At 35.7% G+C, this 22,369-nt stretch overlaps 1 protein-coding gene across 1 annotated transcript; it reads left to right on the forward strand.

The window, feature by feature from the left end:
• Positions 1–785: 785 nt before the first annotated feature.
• On the forward strand, positions 786–22,359 carry LOC139959351 (ethanolamine-phosphate cytidylyltransferase-like). Its single transcript, XM_071956847.1, has 12 exons — positions 786–1,043; positions 5,038–5,126; positions 6,531–6,692; positions 8,155–8,221; positions 10,835–10,882; positions 11,198–11,288; positions 14,921–15,059; positions 15,612–15,688; positions 15,962–16,039; positions 16,554–16,685; positions 17,057–17,145; positions 17,416–22,359. Exons 1-12 carry the CDS (start codon positions 988–990, stop codon positions 17,528–17,530), a joined length of 1,143 nt encoding a protein of 380 aa, XP_071812948.1. The 5' UTR covers positions 786–987; the 3' UTR covers positions 17,531–22,359.
• Positions 22,360–22,369: the final 10 nt, after the last annotated feature.

Raw genomic sequence — 22,369 nt, forward strand, 5'->3', positions numbered from 1 at the left:
AGATATCTTCAGATCGAATTTAGCATCAAATGTGGCACCATTTTGCATCTAGCCCATCCTCCGTATGCGAAAATTTTCCAAAGGGGAGGGGGGCTACCCCTCCACTTAGACCCCTCCCCCAGGACGGCGATCCGTATCCACCTAAGTGCCCCCCATCAAATGCTGGTGCCCCCTGTGCCCCCCAGACTGAAAAGTCTGGTGACGCCACTGCTTCTAAGTCGTCTCTCAACTACTTACTTTACCAAAAACCTTATTGCACGTGCATGCGACCAATGTTTCATAAACTTCTTAGGGTTGACTCCAATTACATACCGATGTACGACTAAAATTCGCCATCTGGAAAGTACAAACTTTCAATTTCCCTCTCCACCGAGCCTTTCATTATTATGATGGACTTCTAATGCTCCGTAAGTTAATTTTGCAACCTTATCTTGTACCACTGATCTGTACCCAGGATCGATCAGTCACGCCTTCATTTTCAGTGATTGAAGTGGTGTGATGTTGTCAAGGTCATCCAGTTCATTCTACGGAGCAACTTGTATGTCACAATAGATCATACATTTTTTCTGTTTATATCCCTTCCAAGGAATGTCATGTTAGTAGTTAAATAAAATATATTTTATTTTAATGTTTTTCGCGTTGGTATCCGATATTCCAAGTCGCCACTCGTCTAGAGCTCAATGTGATGATATCAATATTGTAAATGGCCGCCTAAAATAACCGTATGTTATAGTAAATTTCGGCCCATCCCACAGTACATGCTTTTTTTGTTGTCTGTGTACGTACGTAGCCTAGCTGTCATGACAAACAACACACACTATATTTCGTGCATATGCCGCTAAAATTTGATAAATCATATTCATAACATTACCAGTGGATCGCTATTGCAGGTTATCCTGTTCGAATTTCCTTGGACTGTATTGCTGCTTTCATAAGCTTGGTAAAGAGACCAATCGGTATTGCCGTGTAGAATCAGTTTGAAGCATAATGTCTGACGTTACGAAACAAGAAAAGAAACAAGTTCGAGTCTGGGCTGATGGATGGTAAGTAAAATTAACATAGGGTACACCTGACCTTGCCTAGTCCAAGATGAAACGACTAACTTACATTCTAGTCTTAACACTACAGTGCGGCTAGCCTAGGTCGATCATATCAGTTCTGCTAGAACTAAGTTACTACTAGTAGTAGGCCTAACCAAGGCCAAACTAGTACTAGCACAGGCATAATGAAAATGCTAGCCTAACTAATTATTAAGATAGGGGCCGTGTCATTCCGCCATGGGTACTTTCTGCCATAGAAAAAGTGCCGTACCGCCATATAACCACCATGGCGGTAAAGTACTTTGTATGGCGGCCGTTTTGTATGGCGGATAGAACACATTATCGTGGGTGCATTGTATATATGCACTGTATACTGCTTTGTGTCACTCTACCTAGGCCCGCAAAATCCACAAAATCTGTCATTTAGATAGACAATGAGAATCCAACTTTTATATATTTGAACACAGTGTATCGACCCTTACAAACTTACAGTGAAAACTATTCAATGAAGCTGTACATTAAATTTAAAGACTGTGTATCAATTCCCCCCATCTTGTCTTAACTACAATTCAGTCTATCCAGCAAACCGTCACATTTGAAGACGGTGTACCTATCCTTCCATGTGATACAAAAAATGTTTCATCGATACATTCCTGTCTACCACAGTAAAATCCATTCCTAAAATGAACCTTTCCGCGGAAAGGATCGAAACCTATGGCGGAAAGGTATTGCGGTATGTACCTATGTCGGAATGGCACTAGATCCATTAAGTAACATTGGGCTATCGAACATATTTTGGACAACAGTGTTCTAACTTAACGTTAGCGTAATGTTAGGTCTGCAAATAAAGTTTTAGGAAAACAACCAAAGATCTTCCATAAGGCCTGAATTACCACTCAATGTTCATGAAAGCTAGCTTGGACTACTGTAACCATACAAGATGTCTACGAAATAAATTGTAGAACTGAGTCTGCAAGCTCCTCACATAATTTGTAGTTGAATTTTCGGGAAAAAACGTACCACAGAAATTTGTTGGCAGCCCAATTGTGGGTGTTGGAGACCCAAGTCAAGTATAGCCCATAGGCACAAAATTATTAAGGCTAGTACCATAGGCTTAAGCAATGTTAGGACTTCATATAAAAGCCTCATTATATATTCAATATCAAAGGTGTGAAATATCTCTTTGGTAGGCCTACTACACATAGGGCCTAGCCTAGTGCTGGTAGCCTAGTAACACACGCAATATGCTTTTAGTACATTTCATTCATCTTTACAAGTGGCCTAATTTTGCAATATCATCATGATTAAATGATTGTTCACTAAACTAGACAATTGAGCTAAGTATTAGTTTGGCATCAATTTGTGGTAAATGGAATGCATAATGTGGCTTTATAATGAGTCATGGCTGCCCCGGTATAAGTGGGTTAAAATAATATTGGATATATTAGTGCTCCTTTTGCCTGGGATTGGATTGTGTATCCTGCACAGTTTACTGTAACAGGGGACAGAAAACTGGTTTACACACAACAACATCTCCCTTACCATAAATATAGATTACATAGTAAACATTCTTGATATTTAAATTTTAATTCATTTCTTTGAACATTGGACATTGAATTTGAAGTGTTTAAAGGCTAAATATTATTATTAGGCTTAATATTAGGCTAAATAGTATTAATTGATGTCAGGAAATGTTATTGCAGTAGCAGATTTCTTTGTTGTACCATCTCATCATCATGAATATATTCCAATTTAAGTAAGCTATTGACTGAAGTGATTGTGGTTTACACAGTGGGACATGTAAAGCCATGCACTCTTCTGTTACAGACCTACAGTAAGACACTGTACTGTATGTCCTGAAATATTTCGATCTTCGAAGAACTTGTAAATATTGAAATTTGGTCACCAGTTCGAGGAAAAACAATAGCCTACTCTGGAAATGTACTGTATGACAATGCTGTAAGCCTGTGGAATGAGTTGTAATTGTTTACAGGTTAAAAGAAGAAGTTTTAGAGCAAACATTCCACAATTGGCTGATGCTTGGACCATACTCCCATTAAAGTGAACATCCTGTAGGTGTGGGAAATCCACACCTCTACTTTAGGCTTACTATACTTCCTAAAGGCATAACCATGGTGTTACGCTAGGCCTCAGTCTATAGTACTACTGGGACTACAGAACTACTTTCAAATTTGAAACTTAGGCCGGGTGCTAAGTAGATGTCCACCCAATTGCCTCCTCCCCCCCACCTTCCCCCAGTCAAGCAGAGAAAAAATTTGGTCAAAATTGGTTTTAGGTGATAGAAGGTTACAACTCCTTTTTTTCCCCTACAAGTAAGACAGATTTATGAAATTCCTATAGAATAGCAAGCTAACCTTCAAATTCACCTTCAAATTCAATAGTATATACACAGATACTGAGCATGTGTAATCTATATCTGTTTAACAAGAACAAGAGATAAATGAACTGTTTATCTTCCAAAGCAGTGATCTACAAACATGATAATGATGTACACCTACATAGGCTATATTTGGGCAGCAGTACATTAATGTCAGATGTGTATGTCAGGGGGGATGGCAACAGGAGAGTCATAAGTACACAAAGATGACATGATGTCAGAACAGGATCCTGTCTTGTAATGTTCAACTAAAAAGTTTGTTGACCGTCGTCAGTCAGTCGATCTTTCTTTGTTTGTTTTTTTCTGAGGTGTTGCATAAGGATCAACAAATATATGATGCCATTAAAGACTGGATGTTTGTACATGGTATGCTAAGTTTAAGGTCTGGTATGAATGAGATTAAAGTGTCACTTAGTAAGCTGGAGAACTGTCATTTCCAAGCCCAAACCCCTTCAAGAGAACTATTTGCCAGCTAAAGGTGTACGTTGAAGGTCACTTTCATGTAAATGATTGAGAAGTTCAACCAACTGTCCTACTAATCAATTCTGTGTTTAATTTAAGTATCATACAGTGTATGATTTTCTAGACTGTGTAGAATGATGCAGGGGTCTTCACAATGGTGTCTTAATGCTATTGCACATACTGTATGGTCACTAGTGTGAATACATTCCTACTTTAAAATGAAAAGAAAATGGGAAACAGTTGTCAAACTTAAAATCATTGAAAATGGAACTGTCATGATAGTCCTTGAAATAAACTTGTACTGCAGTAGTTATTGCATACTTAGTCTCCCAAACAGAGAAGATAAAACTCCAATTTAAAGGTCTTTTGTTGATATCCTCCAGGGGTGAATAGTCATTTCAGGTTGTTGTGAGTTTGCCATTGTGTGATATCATAGTTCTACTGAAGGATTGTAGGTAAATAAATATTCCATTTCCTTGCTTTTCTTGTCATATTTCCATCATGAATGTAACTAGTAAAGATCTGACATCAGTTGCCAGTATTAGGTGATTATGGAAACATTTTATTTGATTAAACACATTGAGCATTGAAGCATTCTGCCAGATTCCTGAGATTACTGTGAATGGTTCACACAGTATTGTACAATGGCTTTATTACACACACGTAGTGTACAGTTCAATATTTACAGCAATTGGTTTATACTGGTAGAGGGTAGTTTTGTGGTGATTTTCTATACTTCATAATAGCTTTGCTCCATGTATCATTAGATAACAAAGTTTGTAAACAAATAAGGTTAGTTGACATAGGCAGGCAAGTGAACCTATGCAGTCAAGTTGGAGTGTGTGTGTATGTTACGCCCTTGCTTGTAAGCACTATATCTACAGTTCTCATATTTGGTTTGTGGCTTCCCCGTAATTAGAACCCTGTTGTTTTAGGTGGAGGTCAAAGGTCATTTGGGGTCAGCAGAGGGAAAATGTGAAAATCTCAAAACCTCCAGGACCTGAAGGAGCTCATGCATGCATGGTAGGATAGCCTTAAGTAATGCAAACCTTTCATTTCTTGTCAAGATGAAGCATTTTGCAAAAATTATAATCAAATATATTGTTTCACATCTTTTTTTGTTTCTACTTCATTTAGCTTTGACCTGGCACATTTTGGCCATGCTAACTCACTAAGACAAGCCAAGAAAGCGGGCGATTACCTCATAGTTGGAGTCCATTCAGATGGTAAGTTATTATCATAGTGCCAATATAGCATTGTTAGTACTCAGGCAGGAAGATACAAATTAGTGCCAATGATGACATCATGGCATTTATCATTCATGAATATTCAATAGTATCTCATTGGCATCCATTCAGATGGTAAGTTATTGTAACGCTAACTCAGTCTAAGATTCTGGGGCGTCCAAATATTCCCTGCTGAGGACTGGTGGTGGTATGGAAACAAATGCGGCTTGGTTGGTTGTATGTTAGTAACGACGAGCCTTAAATCTCGCTATTACATGCAAAAGATATAACACATAGATAAACGAGTAAAGAACAAGCGCTGTGTAGATTTTGCAATCTATTACTATAAACAGCCACGGTACAAACAATACATCGGCACGAAGCCCTCAATAATAGGTAGAAAAACATGCACTTAACGATAATGGTCACAAACGAGGTCTCAATACCGAAGTAGAGTCCTATAACGATACGTACAAAATTGTATAAAAGACAGATACAAGACAGATACAAGTATTCAATAGTGCTATGTCTTCATCACGCTTCCTTGTGTTGTACAATAGGACTATACATTATTATCAATAATGGCTGGTATCAGTGGTGTTGTGGCTCAAGTCTTGGCAGGGATACATCCTAGTATGCAGTCGTTACTACACAGCATCCATATTTGCTGGTAGAGAGCTAATGTATGGGCTACAGTATGCAGATGAATACAGTACCAAACTATTTATCTCTATCTGGAATAACAAAAAAATACATCTCTTACTGTAAAAGCTGAGGTAATATGTTGCTCTAGGTACAAAAATAGCATTTGAAACATTGTTACAAATGCAAGATCTTTCTTGCTGTACAACCTGATACTAGTCATTTTCTAAGTTGTCCTTCCTCATTAATTTTGATTTGTGTGTAGTGAGATCATCAAAAGCACTGAGCAGTCAAGTTTGTATTTATATGTATTTTTAAGTTTAAGTTACTGGCTGATATAGGCTAATACACAGTACATTCGGTCAGTTTAACAGATATTTGCAATATGAAACTAAAAGTAGGAAACCAAGAGAAGTTAACCATGAAGTCAAACTTAGTTTGTCAAACTTAGAGGAATGGTTTTGTACGTCATCTTGTTGAGTTATTAGAATTTAATCAATGGAGTGAAAGGCATGCACCCTGGAACTGATGTCATGATCACCTTAAAGGAGCATTCCAGACATTAAACATTTCAAAGGTGAATATCTTATAAACCAGAACAGGTAGAAACATTAACCATTACTCAGATTTCTTTCCTTTTTATTTTATTTTTGTATAATGACGGCTTCTCCCAAAAGTCATCCTTTAATTCTTACCTAACTATGTTTTGGATTACTACATGTATTTATTGTATCCTGATTGTAATATTGTTTGTACTCACAGAGGAAGTCTTACAGAATAAAGGACCTCCAGTTATGACAGAGGATGAACGATACAAGGTCATCCGGGCCATAAAGTGGGTGGACGAGGTAGTTACAGCAGCACCTTATGTAACACAACTGGAAACATTAGATGAATACAACTGTGATTTCTGTGTTCATGGTAGTAAGTAATCCAACTTTAATCCAATATTTTAAAATTTCATGAAAAACAGAAATTTAACCTATTCAGCAAAGGAGGTAAAGTGATATTGCGGTGGCTAAAGATGATAAATTAATCAAAATGCAGTAACGTTTCTGCTTGCTATATATTAGGTCAGATCTACTGTACATCCCTGTAACATTTAGTGTCACAAAGATATGCATTTTTCAAATTTGATGGTAATTTGTGAATGCATCTGGCAAGAACAGAGTGAATGATGTCATCTCGGCAATTCAGTTGAACAAGTTTTTATTTATATTTAGAATATTTAAAGAGGAAAACAATATTTCTACAGCAATGTTGTATTTGATGAAATTCTAATTACATACACAACCTTGACAGCTAAACAAACAATCCATGTACCAGGTTTCAAGGGTAAATCAACAAGAAGATTATCATAGAAAAGTAATGCTTTTTGAAGAACATTTACCATAATTGACATCACAGACCACCTACTCTGATCTATTCCAGGGAAGAATCAAGAATTTAGCCAGTCAAAATAAGTGTGATTCAAACAATCATATCTTGAGTAAGAGACAAGATATTGGATAAGTTTTCCAACTAATCAGTGTGTTGTTTTTTCTTTTCCATATAAATGTCACATTGGGACAGTGCCACTGGGAATATCCCTTCTCTAATATCCCTTCTTTAATGTTTCTCATGCTTCAGATTGTACAAATGCCACAACTGTTTGTTTGGTAGCAAAATTACAGGAATTGACACTGTATGATAGTGATAGCCAGACCCTACTCAAGCACATTATTGTCTTACCTCATCAAACAAATAAGTAATCGTTAGAAGGGTTGAGTTTTAAGGCTTTTGTTGGTAATAGTTATTGGTTCTCCTAGTAAGTGGTGGAGTAAGTGTTCGGTCAAGATTAATAATATTCAACCATTAATAAGGCCTGGACAATTGCTTAAAATTACTGTGGTAATTTATAACTGTGGTAATGTATATACTTATTTATAAGTGTGCACACTTCAAAACTGCTACACATAAGTTGAGTTATTAATTATTCCCAGCTCCATGAGGTTTTGTATAGTGTTCCTCTGATAGTACTGCAAAACAGGACAAACTTATTGTGGTACATGTGGTAGTTCCAAACTGAACGTTGGTTTGACAAAACAACAAACTTGTTCAAGATTTACAAACATCTGTTTTATGACATTAATTCAAGAAGCAAATAGTTTCCTTTAAATGATCTTTGATGGAGTGAGGGGATATCCTGGAAACACGACTAATTTTTTCCAAACTGTTATTAATGTATGATTGAATAGTAAATCATACTGCAATTTGAGACTAATTCAGTACAACATCTGTTAGGTAAGAAGTAGTCAACTCTAGGCATGATTTATTATCATGCTGCTTACAGATGGAGGTATTTCCGACTTCTAATTTGTTTCTGTTTTATCTTTCATCTTCACAGATGATATCACGTTGGATGCTGATGGTAAAGACACATACCGATTAGTCAAAGATGCAGGGAGGTACAGGTATGTAGATGTCAGAACAATTTACCACGGTCTCACTAGTCATGCTTCAGGTTCATGTTTTGTGAGAAATTCTTACCCGCAAGTATTGTATCAGGGATTGGCAGACGATCAGATTAAGATAGACTGTGGAGAAGTACATTGCAATAGTGTGTACAATAGTGTGTTACGGAAGGCTCGCAAATTTAACTGACGATCATCGCCGGCCCAGCCGTTGCTAACTATTGTAATGAGCACAGCAACTAGCTGGTTCTTAGTAACGCTTGAACACACACATTTCCTGGCTTCCAAGAGTCTGTGGATAGTTGTATGCACTGACTATGAGACCAAAAATTAAGCCTCTAAAACAAAAGAAGACCAGACAATGAGCTGGACACTTTGGTCTAGGATGTACATAAAAGGATCCCTAGAATTCTCTCTGCAGGTCCGAATTTGTTTTTGCATTGAACAGCGTATAACGTTAGCGTTCATCTGATACGACCAAACTAACTGCCGGGCAACCAAAACTTGTCAAATGGTGATGTACTGGTTGCCCGGGGGACAAACAACAAATTTAGAAAAGGCTGTTTAATGTTCCGAGAAACGAACAGAGAGACAGCTACTGAAACAACCGTGTTAACAGAAAACCACCTTAAACGGTATTTCACATGGAAGTAAAAAGTCAAAAGTTGCCAAGACGGGATTTCCCGCAACAAATTTCAGTTCTCAAGTTGTATTATACAGACATTAGGGCTGTGACAGTGATTAATTGCTAAACAATTGTATTGGGGATAAACGTTTAGTTAAAAGCCACTTGCGATTCTTTTATATTTTTGTTAGTTATCCCGTCTATCATCCATCTTAAAATCCTGTTAATTTCCTTGTCAGTCTTTCCTTACATGAAATAGACGAATGAAAAAATAATAAATTTTGAGAACTTCAATATTTAATCACGAACGAATTTACAGCAGCTATAACTATGAGGGCATAGCACTTGTTATGGGCTCCCAGAGCCAGCTGCTTGATGACAACAAAGACACCTGCACTTGACAAACTTTGCCTAAACTCCCCCAAAATCTCCGACCACATGGTAGCCTAACACCAAATTTGTCACAGTTATCTGACACTGAAAATATTCACCGAATAGTTTCGTTAGTTCTGCTATCTTCGACCGCATGGTAGCCTAACTAAATTAACTGGAAATCGGCAATTGTTTGGAAGGTTTGTGCTGTAGTGTTGAAGAGGAAATGTAGTATTTTACGTACACTGTTGCTGTGGCGATAGATTGAAGGTTTTAACATTGAGTACTTTTCACCCGGTATAATATTTTCTTTTTCGACGGTGATTGAAACAAAAAATACATGATTAAAATAAAGGGCACCTTGACGAAAGCAAACAAGTGCTTTCTATTTCAGGTTTTGGGTTCTGGGTTTTTCATAATATATTCGGTGGCTTGTCTTGATGTTAATCGCCATTAATAGCTAAACGATTGCAATAATGAATTGGCTACAGGGTCGCAGCCCCTATGTCATGACATCATGTTCAAGTTGGTTGCCGAAACTTCAAGTTTATCCTGTCAGTAAGTCTTACACAATCAATTAAAACTACACGACATGTGGTATAACTAATTACGTCTTCATGAATCAAAACATCATCATTCAATACGCAAACGGTGTATCATGATTTCAACTCATGCCTGAAATCAATTTTCTTCTACTGTGTTCAGAGTGCTATTGTTACATGAAAACCACAGACCAGGATAAACCAAGTACAGCTTTTGTTTACAAACCATAGCAGTGCTTCTCTGTTGGGAACTGGATGCTCATTATTTATGGAGGCTCTGTGGATGAGTGCACTCAAGCGTTAGCAATATGCAGGCTGCATAATGAGCAGTGGTGGTGTGCTGCTGGCAGGGCTGGTGATGTCGTTGGTTAAATTTGCGAGCCTTCCCTTACCATTTTGGTATTTGTAGCCTCTTTGGAAGGATTAATACTCTATTTTCACTTATTATCAAACGTAATGATTCAAAATAGCAGATTGTACTGTCTAATATTACTTAGTTTGTTTGGTTTTATGGGGTGAATTTGAAGGCTAGATGAATGACATCGGTGAGTTTCATCGGTGAAGTTCATATACTACATGGCTTTTGGAAGTAGATATGGAGTGAAGGGTACTGGTCTTAGTTTCATACAATACATGTAAAATATAAGCAGAAGCTTCACTTTGATTAGTATGTGCTGTATCACAACAAAGATATCTACTTCCGTCAAGATACATGTTGTGTTGTTATAGAAGATAAAGTCACGTTTTTACCTCTCTACTATTATTGGTGCGACCAACAGCATGTTGCAGCTTGCCTGTGTAAACATAAATTTTGCTAATTCTTACATTTTTTACACTTATACCTTGTAAACTAAAATAGATGTCTGACAAGTTACAAAGCAACAATTAGATATCCTCTCTGACTTGAAGACTATGAGTCTTTTGAGATTGCAAATTATAATATCATATTTGATTGAAAAAGAAATTAACAGATAGACTTTGCCCTTGGGGTGTGGGAGGGGGTGATGCAGCAGTGATATACACCACAATGAGTAGTGCTAATTCACCTTTTGATTATGTGTTTTTTATTCTCAGGGAAGTACAAAGAACAGCTGGTATATCAACGACAGATGTAGTTGGAAGGTGAGTGTAATTACGGTAATGTTGAAGTTAAATACTCAGAACTGACGCTTGTGTAAACATTATTAAATCTTAGCGTGGGACTAGGGTTTACTGATCACAAAGTCAATACAATCTTCTTATTAAATGCACAGGTACAGTATGTAGTTGTTGGAGTTTATGAAAGCTATTTGTGTCCATACAGTACTAACATGTATCAGTTGTCACAACAAGTCACATACCATTGGTGAGACCAATGAGCATATAATACTTTCTATTTTTTTTCTTTCTGCTTTTCTTTGTGCAATTTTTTTATCCAATGTGTTTCTATTCTTCTAGGATGCTCCTAATGACTAAGACACACCACCTTCCCGATGCTGCACTCAGCGACAATATTGAAAAGGTTGAAGATAATTCTACCTCTGCCTCTGTGAGTACAGTCATCATTTCTCTGTCATTTACAATTCATCGTTGGTATCTTTTATGTTGATATTTTACATAACACAGCGTTTTCCCCCTTGATTACCCATTATAATGGCCTTGTTGGCCCAGAGTGTGTTGCCTGTACAAGCCAAGCAGTGAAGATTAACCCATTGCAGAATACAAACAAGGAAGTAGAGGTACTAACAATACTAATATTACTAGTGTTAGTATTACAGGTCTGCAGTACTACTGATAATTAGTATTGGTATTAACACAATACTAATATTACTAGTGTTAGTATAACAGGTCTGCAGCATTACTGATACTTAGTATTGGTATTAACACAATACTAATATTACTAGTGTTAGTATAACAGGTCTGCAGCATTACTGATACTTAGTATTGGTATTACCACAATGCTAATATTACTAGTGTTAGTATAACAGGTCTGCAGCATTACTGATACTATTAGTATTCATATTACTACAGTACTAATATTACATAGTGTTTGTATGACATGTCTATAGTATTACTGATACTTTTAGTATTGGTATTACAACAATACTAATATTACTAGTGTTAGTATTACAGGACTGCAGTATTACTGATACTATTAGTATTCATATTACTACAGTACTAATATTACATAGTGTTAGTATGACATGTCTATAGTATTACTGATACTTTTAGTATTGGTATTACAACAATACTAATATTACTAGTGTTAGTATTACAGGACTGCAGTATTACTGATACTATTAGTATTCATATTACTACAGTACTAATATTACATAGTGTTAGTATGACATGTCTATAGTATTACTGATACTTAGTATTGGTATTACAACAATACTAATATTACTAGTGTTATTATTACATGTCTGCAGTATTACTGATACTATTAGTATTCATATTACTACAGTACTAATATTACTAGTGTTAGTATGACAGGTCTGCAGCATTACTGATACTTAGTATTGGTATTACCACAATACTAATATTACTAGTGTTAGTATAACAGGTCTGCAGTATTACTGATACTATTAGTATTCATATTACTACAGTACTAATGTTAAATAGTGTTAGTATGAAATGTCTATAGTATTACTGATACTTTTAGTATTGGTACTAACACAATACTAATATTACTAGTGTTAGTATAACAGGTCAGCAATATTACTGATACTTAGTATTGGTATTACCACAATCCTAATATTACTAGTGTTAGTATAACAGGTCTGCAGCATTACTGATACTTAGTATTGGTATTACCACAATACTAATATTACTAGTGTTAGTATAACAGGTCTGCAGTATTACTGATACTATTAGTATTCATATTACTACAGTACTAATGTTAAATAGTGTTAGTATGAAATGTCTATAGTATTACTGATACTTTTAGTATTGGTACTAACACAATACTAATATTACTAGTGTTAGTATAACAGGTCAGCAATATTACTGATACTTAGTATTGGTATTACCACAATCCTAATATTACTAGTGTTAGTATTACAGGTCTGCAGTATTACTGATACTTATAGTATTGGTACTAACACAATACTAATATTACTAGTGTTAGTATTACAGGACTGCAGTATTACTGATACTTTTAGTATTGGTACTAACACAATACTAATATTACTAGTGTTAGTATAACAGGTCAGCAATATTACTGATACTTAGTATTGGTACTAACACAATACTAATATTACTAGTGTTAGTATAACAGGTCAGCAGTATTACTGATACTTAGTATTGGTATTAACACAATACTAATATTACTAGTGTTAGTATAACAGGTCAGCAATATTACTGATACTTAGTATTGGTACTAACACAATACTAATATTACTAGTGTTAGTATAACAGGTCAGCAGTATTACTGATACTTAGTATTGGTATTAACACAATACTAATATTACTAGTGTTAGTATAACAGGTCAGCAATATTACTGATACTTAGTATTGGTACTAACACAATACTAATATTACTAGTGTTAGTATAACAGGTCAGCAGTATTACTGATACTTAGTATTGGTATTAACACAATACTAATATTACTAGTGTTAGTATTACAGGTCTATAGTATTACTGATACTTAGTATTGGTATGACCACAATCCTAATATTACATATTGTTAGTATTAAGGCCCGGTCACACTATACCGATTTTTTATCGGAATACTATCCGATTTTCCCAGAGGAATCAAAACAGCCTGTTTTTCGTTCGGGTCTTCTAGCCACAGTAATGAAGGACCTGATTTGCTATCTGTTGAGCCATTCCGATGTGGAATAGCCCTCTCCTAACTTTTGATATTAACTCTGTTTCCTTTTATCGGATAGCTATCCGATTTCTCTTCCGATTTTTATCGTTTTTCGATGTGACGTCACTTCAGAATGTAGTCCGTTCCAGAACCCCTCAGATTTGGAGTAGGTATTCGAATATTCCACTGCATTCATTACATTCACTACCACAAACCTCACTCTTCGGCCTAAAATCGGAAAAATCGGACCGTATTCCGATAAAATATCGCTGTAGTGTGACCGGGCCTTTACAGGTCTGCTGTATTACTGATACTATTAGTATTGGTATTAACACAATACTAATATTACATAGTGTTAGTATTACAGGTATGCAATATTACTGATAGTAATAGTATTGGTATTAACACAATACTAATATTACTAGTGTTAGTATTACAGGTCTGCAGTATTACTGATACTATTAGTATTGGTATATTAACACAGTGCTAGTATTACATAATGTTATTATTAAAGGTCTGCAGTATTACTGATACTTATAGTATTGGTATAACCACAATACTCCTACTACTAGTGTTAGTATAACAGGTCTGCAGTATTACTGATTTTATTGGTATTGGTATTACCATGGTACTAATATTACTAGTGTTAGTATGACATGTCTATAGTATTACTGATACTTAGTATTGGTATTACCACAATACTGATATTACTAGTGTTAGTATTACAGGACTGCAGTATTACTGATACTATTAGTATTGGTATTACCATGGTACTAATATTACTAGTGTTAGTATTACAGGTCTATAGTATTACTGATTTTATTGGTATTGGTATTACCATGGTAATAATATTACTAGTGTTAGTATTACAGGTCTGCAGTATTACTGATTTTATTGGTATTGGTATTACCATGGTAATAATATTACTAGTGTTAGTATTACAGGTCTGTAGTATGACTGATATTATTGGTATTGGTATTACCATGTTACTAATATTACAGTACATTTGTTTACCAGTAGACTGAGGTAATGTATGTACTATTAGCATTGATATCACTATGAACCAGATCTGCATGTGAAAGGAATACCAAGAGTAATGGTGCAGTGCTGAACCCTTTACCTATGAAATTTCCACAGACAGTCACTGTTAGAAATTGAAATTATATTCCATAAACTGTTCTCAATCTTGCAGGCACCATTTCTGCTACCAGTACCTTACAGCCATGGTTACCCCTCTGTGTCTCTAGGCTTTGTTCTGTAATTGGTCAACTGGGAAGAACTTTATTTCATAATCAAAGTTTCTGGTTTCTGAACCTTGGCCTTTTGCTGACTCAAGTCTGACAATCTTTTATTTTGTTTCTCTCGACAGTGTTCAACCATGCGGAGTCCATACACCGGTATCTCTCATTTCTTACCGTCAACCAGGAAGATTGTTCAGTTTGCAGAAGGCAAAGAGCCGCAGCCATCGGATAAGATAGTCTATTGTCCAGGAAGCTTTGATCTCTTCCGTATCCTTTTTGTGCATAGTAGATATGAATATTCATGTATTAACATATTAGGTCATTTCACAAGTATATTTGAATGGTCATGTCCAACATGTTTGGTTTGTCCATAGTGATGTTATGGCCAGGACAAATAATACAGGGATGAATTGCTATATATGCTAGCCAGGTGAAAATTAATGGTGCATTTGGACTAGGATGGGAACTTACAAATATGTTCATACCACCATGAGTTGTTCAGCTAATAGAAGTGGCACAGAATAACTGCAGGTGGACAGGGTGGAGGTGAGAGGAGAATTCAATTACCACAAAAAACATTAGAGCACATGCATTCTCATGCAACCAACAAACAGGAATATTTTAACCCTTGGATTATATTATGAAGCAGTGAGTGTATAAATCTTTCAAAATTTGGTGCCTGCCCTGAGTAATTTTGTGTCCCCCTCCAATGCAAACAGAAGCTGACTGCACAACTGTTGGAGCAGCAGCTCTGACTCTATTTGTAACATTCACCTATCAAAACAGCGTTACAGCCTCCTTGACAATGCATATCATCAGATGTTGGCCATGTAGATTTCTTAGAACAGGCTAGCAAACTTGGAGACTATGTCATAGTCGGATTGCATACAGATAAAGTAAGTCAAACATATCAGTACTTTATTTATTTTAAGATGTAGGCTTGATACCTTGCAAAGTGTTGTTCATGTTCACATTGTAAGTATGAACAGTGTGTGTTAGTTTTATTATATACCTACCACTGTAGAACTGTATTACCTCTGATACCATTACGTATGTACCATATTGGGTTAGAGTTCAACCATCAGGTGTCTGTAATGAGTAGGAATGGAACCATTTATATCTGAGACCTTGATAAGTTGCAACTCTTCATCCTCTTCATTCATTCACAGGAAATCAACAGAACTGAAAACAGTAACTACCCCATCATGAATTTACATGAAAGAACACTAAGTGTTTTGGCTAACAAGGTAATTTAACTACAGTCTTTAGTTTTATACCTACTCTTGGCTTTCTTGTTCAGCTTCTTATATATATTTCTAACTATATTTGTAACTTCCTCCATGATCTTGTTGGCAGACATGTTGATCAGAGGTTCTGATGTTTTTAGGCTAGCCCTTACTGGTAACAATGTTTACACACACCAGTAGTAAATGTTTGTGGTATGTTAAAACTCCTTCAACTGAGTCACTAGGTCATGCCCTCTCTTTTGGTCCTACTTTACCTAGCAAGTCTGTCAGCTGTTCCCATTTATTGACATTAGCTTTGTGAAGACTACGTTTAAGCTTCCTTTGGCCTTACCTTGCCTGGTGGATCTATTTAGTTTCCAGTGGTACATTTGTGTCTTCATCGCTATACCACATCTTCCAAATGTCAGCTAAACTGTGTTGAAGGAACATCCAGTGATACCTGTCACATTTTCAGTAATTGTTTTGTATTTATTATAATTTTTTATCGTAACTTTTTCGTTTATTGATGTTGTAGTATGTTTCAGAGGTTGTCATTGGAGCGCCCTACAAAGTAACCCAGGAGTTACTGGAGCACTTTAATGTTGATGTAGTGGTGAGAGGAAAGACTTCATATAATTACGCTGCTGATTCAACAGATCCCTATGAGGTTAGTCTATGCTCCTTATTACCTTTTATGCTATAGACTTTGTGTCCTGAAGTAGTTACAGTGTGAAGGTATTTATCCTTGAGCATCAACATGCAAGATATATGGAAAAAGACTTCATAAACAAAATGTATACATGTCAATTTGAGAGAATACTTGTGGTTATTGCTGTGTTTTTATTTTCTTGCTCTTCTTGTATTTTTTCTTTCCTTGTTTAAAACATTTGTTATTACTTTTATTATAATGTTCGCTTTAATAAAGAGTCAATGTTATAGTGATGATATAAACATGGTCTGTATTTCAATTTCTTGTCCTTCACCCCCTCTCTCATTAAAGGTCACTCCCCTCACATTATGATTTTATCTTGAATACAGATACCAAAGGAGATGGGTATTTACCATGAAGTGGACTCAGGAAATGATATGTCAACACAGAAAATAGTAGCCAGGATTATTGCCAACAGGTTAGTCGTCAACAAAACTAAATATTGTCACTGATTATTTACTTAAAAACAGTTAACTTAAAGTAAGTTCAAAGTCCTCTGTGTAATGCAAAGCATTATATTGTGTTTGCAATTCTAATATCTGGTCGCTAAGAGTGGTTGAGAAACTTGGAATTGGTTTTTTGACTGTACAGCAAACACATTGTTTCCCCCCCCCACCTCCCCACCCCCCTTTTCTTATCTCATCTCTGTGTGTCCATTTCCTAATCCAAGGTATTTTCTCTTCCTCAGAATTAAGTTTCGGGAAAGAAACCAACTGAAAGAAGCCAAAGAACTCAGGAATATGAAGCGTATGGAAGAGAAAAGAAGGCAAGAAGAACTAGAAGAACAAGGTGTTGACCATTGACCCTTGACCGCAACTCCAAATGTCAATGTTGTATATGTACATAATTAATGACAGTTAAACCAACTAACCTCTGGGTAGAATGCACTCTCATTTCTGTTTATAATCTCAGATTCCCAATGAATAAAGGTGAAGCCTCTTCTCACATGGAATGTTAAAGTAAATCAGTCAAGGGCCAGTGTTATGTCGGTAGTTGTATCACAGGTGCAGGGGGGTCGGGTGGATTATTTAAAAAAATTATATTCTGCAAACTGGAGTGTGTTTTATTTATAGTCTCAATATTTGAAATTGGTATTGAGGAAACTGCATGTCTGATATAATATTTCCTGTTTTTAATGTTGCTGTTACTGTTGAAGTTAGTCAGCAATTGTGCCAAACATATCCAGTATAACTCATAGTAAGATGCTCTCCTAGACACTTATCCAGTATAACTCATAGTAAGATGCTCTCCTAGACACTTATCCAGTATAACTCATAGTAAGATGCTCTCCTAGACACTTATCCAGTATAACTCATAGTAAGATGCTCTCCTAGATACTTATCCAGTATGACTCATAGTAAGATGCTCTCCTAGATACTTTTCCAGAATGACTCATAGTAAGATGCTCTCCTAGATACTTATCCAGAATGACTCATAGTAAGATGCTCTCCTAGATACTTATCCAGTATGACTCATAGTAAGATGCTCTCCTAGACACTTATCCAGTATAACTCATAGTAAGATGCTCTCCTAGATACTTATCCAGTATAACTCATACAGTAGTAAGATGCTCTCCTAGATACTTATCCAGTATGACTCATAGTAAGATGCTCTCCTAGATACTTATCCAGAATGATTCATAGTAAGATGCTCTCCTAGATACTTATCCAGTACAATTCATAGTAAGATGCTCTCCTAGACACTTATCCAGTATAACTCATAGTAAGATGCTCTCCTAGACACTTATCCAGTATAATAATAATAATAATAATAAATGAGACTTATATAGCGCCAAATCAGTAAACAAAAGTTACTGCTCAAAGCGCTTTACAAAGAAAGTAAATTAATTTACAAAAGAACAAGTGAAAAAATAGGTCTTAAGTAGACTTTTGAAAGTAGAAAGTTTATAGCATGTACGAATGTGATCTGGTAACTTGTTCCAGAGATAAGACCCAGAGTATTGGAAGCTTCTGTAACCATAGTTCTTCAATCGTGGTTTTGGAACAGTTAAAAACAGTTTGTTGGAGGAACGAAGTGTGCGAGTTGGAGTATATGGCAAGAGAAGTTGTGACAGGTACACAGGCCGTTCAAGATGATGAGCACAGAAGGTGAGAAGAAGTATTTTATACTGGATTCTGTAGCTGATAGGTAGTATAACTCATAGTAAGATGCTCTCCTAGATACTTATCCAGTATGACTCATAGTAAGATGCTCTCCTAGATACTTATCCAGAATGACTCATAGTAAGATGCTCTCCTAGATACTTATCCAGTATGACTCATAGTAAGATGCTCTCCTAGATACTTATCCAGAATGACTCATAGTAAGATGCTCTCCTAGATACTTATCCAGAATGACTCATAGTAAGATGCTCTCCTAGATACTTATCCAGTACAATTCATAGTAAGATGCTCTCCTAGATACTTATCCAGTATGACTCATAGTAAGATGCTCTCCTAGATACTTATCCAGTATGACTCATAGTAAGATGCTTTTCTAGATGCTTATCCAGTGTAACTCATTGACTATGATATTTGGGCTACCCAGCTAATTAACTACATTAATTAATTTATTGATTTATTAATTAAGATGAGACTTTAGTGTTCAAAAGCATCAAAAGTGTAACAAAAATGAGAGCTGCTTTAATTAAACCTGAGGTGATTATGTGATGTACATTGCCTTAGTCGATTGCATTGATATATTTGATGTAACTGTACATCAGAAGCATCTTCAAGCAGTCAATATTTGACAATAATAAAATTAACCTTTGAACATTTCTGGGGTTGGTAAACTGACATTTATTAATACTTGTTGCGAAGGTCAAATGGATTTTATTATCATCGATTATAGCATTGTTTGATGATTGACGACTCGTTTTTACTGACAAGGACCAGAGCAATATTTTAGTAAAGAGTAAGGAAATTGATTGCATGTTGTAAACCATACCTGATAGGAGTAGGTGGAATATAGACTAGTTATTGAGATATCTGGATCCGTACTATTAACACATTCAAACTGCTCCAGTCACTAGAATTTCAGGGGTTGTCTAGAAGTTTTCAACAAATTTGAAATGATCAAGAAATGATAAACCAGATCTGGTTACCTTTGAAGAACTGTCATTAATATCTTATCAAATATGACAGTTTACACATCTTTGTGGCTATTTCTTCAGCCCTCCAGTTTGTACTATGTGAACAGTTAACAGCTGAAGTGATTTATTTTTCTTACTGTATAAAGGCAATCATTTCTGTACAAATGAAGGTGAGGAATATTAACTAGATTAGATAAAATAGATGAATCAATTAAAATGAATTGTATTTATTAGATAAGCTGATCTTATTGTAGTTGTTTCAGCTGACACATTTTAAACGTTTTTGGTTTATCTCTCTTGAGTTTAGAAGCTTAAAATATATTTATTATTGAAAAAAATTTCATTTGTACCCATTTTAGTGTGAAATGAAGTAGCTATACATGTCTGTAAAAGGAACTATTCCATTTTGCCAACAAATTTCCTATGTACTTTTGTACAAAAGTACAATTTTGGGGGGATATTTGCAAGTCACCTCTTGATGATTAAATCTACTATTATTATCCGATATTTTACGTTGCTGAAAATGGTTAAACAATTCTCGAAATGTCTTTTCTGGGGCGTTGGAGCATTCAGCTTATTCCCTGACAATAAACGTTGTTATTTAGACGATTAAATATGTCAGTATTTGAAAAACCAATTTGAGGTCTGCACTAACATATATGTTGAAGTTTGAGCATGGGTGGCCATTATCAGACTTCCTAGCATATTTGGGTGCAATACTGTAGGCCTCTAGCAAAGGTACAGCTCTGTCTTGTGCAAGTAGAATCAAGGACCAAAGATGGTAACTTGTAATGTATTATTGTGATAAACGGTTTCCTTGTAAATACTTTGTCTTTACGGTACCAGTGATGTGTACAAATTAGTTGTTCATAGCCTCACATGAAGATGCTGTCTCGCAATATGGCCAAATATATTTTAGCCGACTTGCCCATTTCATTGATGAAATATTTGGTTTTAAGAGGTTCTGGTAATGCGGCTGTTTCCCAAGTTGTCATGTGTGAATAAATGTTTTCTCCTTGCTGGGGAGTAATAAGAGAATTTTATGTTTTACATTGATATCATCCAATATTAACAAAGATACATTGATGCAACAGAGTTGAGTCTGTGCTGAGTACAAATTATTATTAAATATGATTATTATTAATGTGGAAATGATAGCTTTTAGCCAAGCAGATCCAACACTGCATTTCAATTCTTTTTTTTTCTCTACTTTTCTTACCTCTTTTTTATTAGTCTGCATGATATAATGATGGTTGACAGTTGTTCCTAACCTTACAATATTTACAATAACAAAGTTACACATTTTGCATGAAGACAGAAGTTTCCTCTTTGTTATACCAGATAGTCAGTAGGTCAAAGGTCACCTGAAAACATGTGAACGATACCTTTCATGAATTTGAAAGGGAACATGTTTGAATGAACCCGAGTAATTTCAAGTTTTTGATACATAGCAGAAGCAGACACTTGCAGAGAATAATTTAATGTTCAAATTTTGTGCAGCAGTTTCAAGAGTTTCATTGTATGAAGTACATTGGTTTATGTATGGTTCACAAAAAGTTTGCTGCACATCATTGCTTTTGTATTGCAATTTGTCCATTTGCTATGCCATACTGAATAGATTATTTCCGACATGTGTGGACTGCTTGCACTGATTTGGGAAATACGTCTGTGATATTTATTCAATGTGTAAATGATAGATTTGGTGTTTTGGACATTTTGTTAGCAAATCTTTGGCAAGAATGACATATGTAAATCCATCAACTTGATATCTCACCAATGTGACTTTGAGCATCACCCTCAATGACTTAAGACAATGGAGATGCAATTCAAGGATTGTAGGTTGGAGTCTTGGCCAAATCGTTACATTGTGTCCTTCGGCAAGATAATTAACCCTGAAATTGCTTTCTCCACCAACTTATATCAGTGGGGGCCTCTGAGGTAACTTGTAGATATAGCTGAGCGTAACTGAATATGGTTGCACCCTACGGAATGTTCCCCAGAGAACATGTGTGTTATTGTAGTTCCCAGAGATCGACTGTTAGAATTGTGTGCATACACTTGGGAACATTGTGCACATTTATACATATTAGAATTGTGTACACTTAGTTCTGTGGGTTTGACAAGTTGCCAATGACCGGGGTAAACTTTTTCAAGTTGTGTGAGCAGAATTTGGCCTATATACAGAACAACTATAACTGTCACCCTACAGTCGTCTTATTTAATCAACATAAAACCTGTCTCTCTATCTTTATCCCTCTAGCATCATTTGAAGGAGAGGCTTTGACTTGGTGGACAGGGTGTCATAAAATTGAGAATTTGTGTATTCAGGTTGGACATTTTGACATGTGCAATTGTTCTTCTACTTTTTAATTTGTTTCATCCACATTAAGACAATATTTGTCATGTTCTGGATTCTTATGTCATTTCAATACCCAATTGTTATTTTATAATAAAATAACACTATTAAACAATGTGTTTTGTATGTTTTTCGAATTTAACTTGTTACTGCAAATACATATTTACCAATTTATGGACAAGGAATGTTGGTTTC

The sequence above is a fragment of the Apostichopus japonicus genome, chromosome 19 (genome assembly GCF_037975245.1).
Source record: "Apostichopus japonicus isolate 1M-3 chromosome 19, ASM3797524v1, whole genome shotgun sequence".
NCBI classification, from domain to species: domain Eukaryota; kingdom Metazoa; phylum Echinodermata; class Holothuroidea; order Aspidochirotida; family Stichopodidae; genus Apostichopus; species Apostichopus japonicus.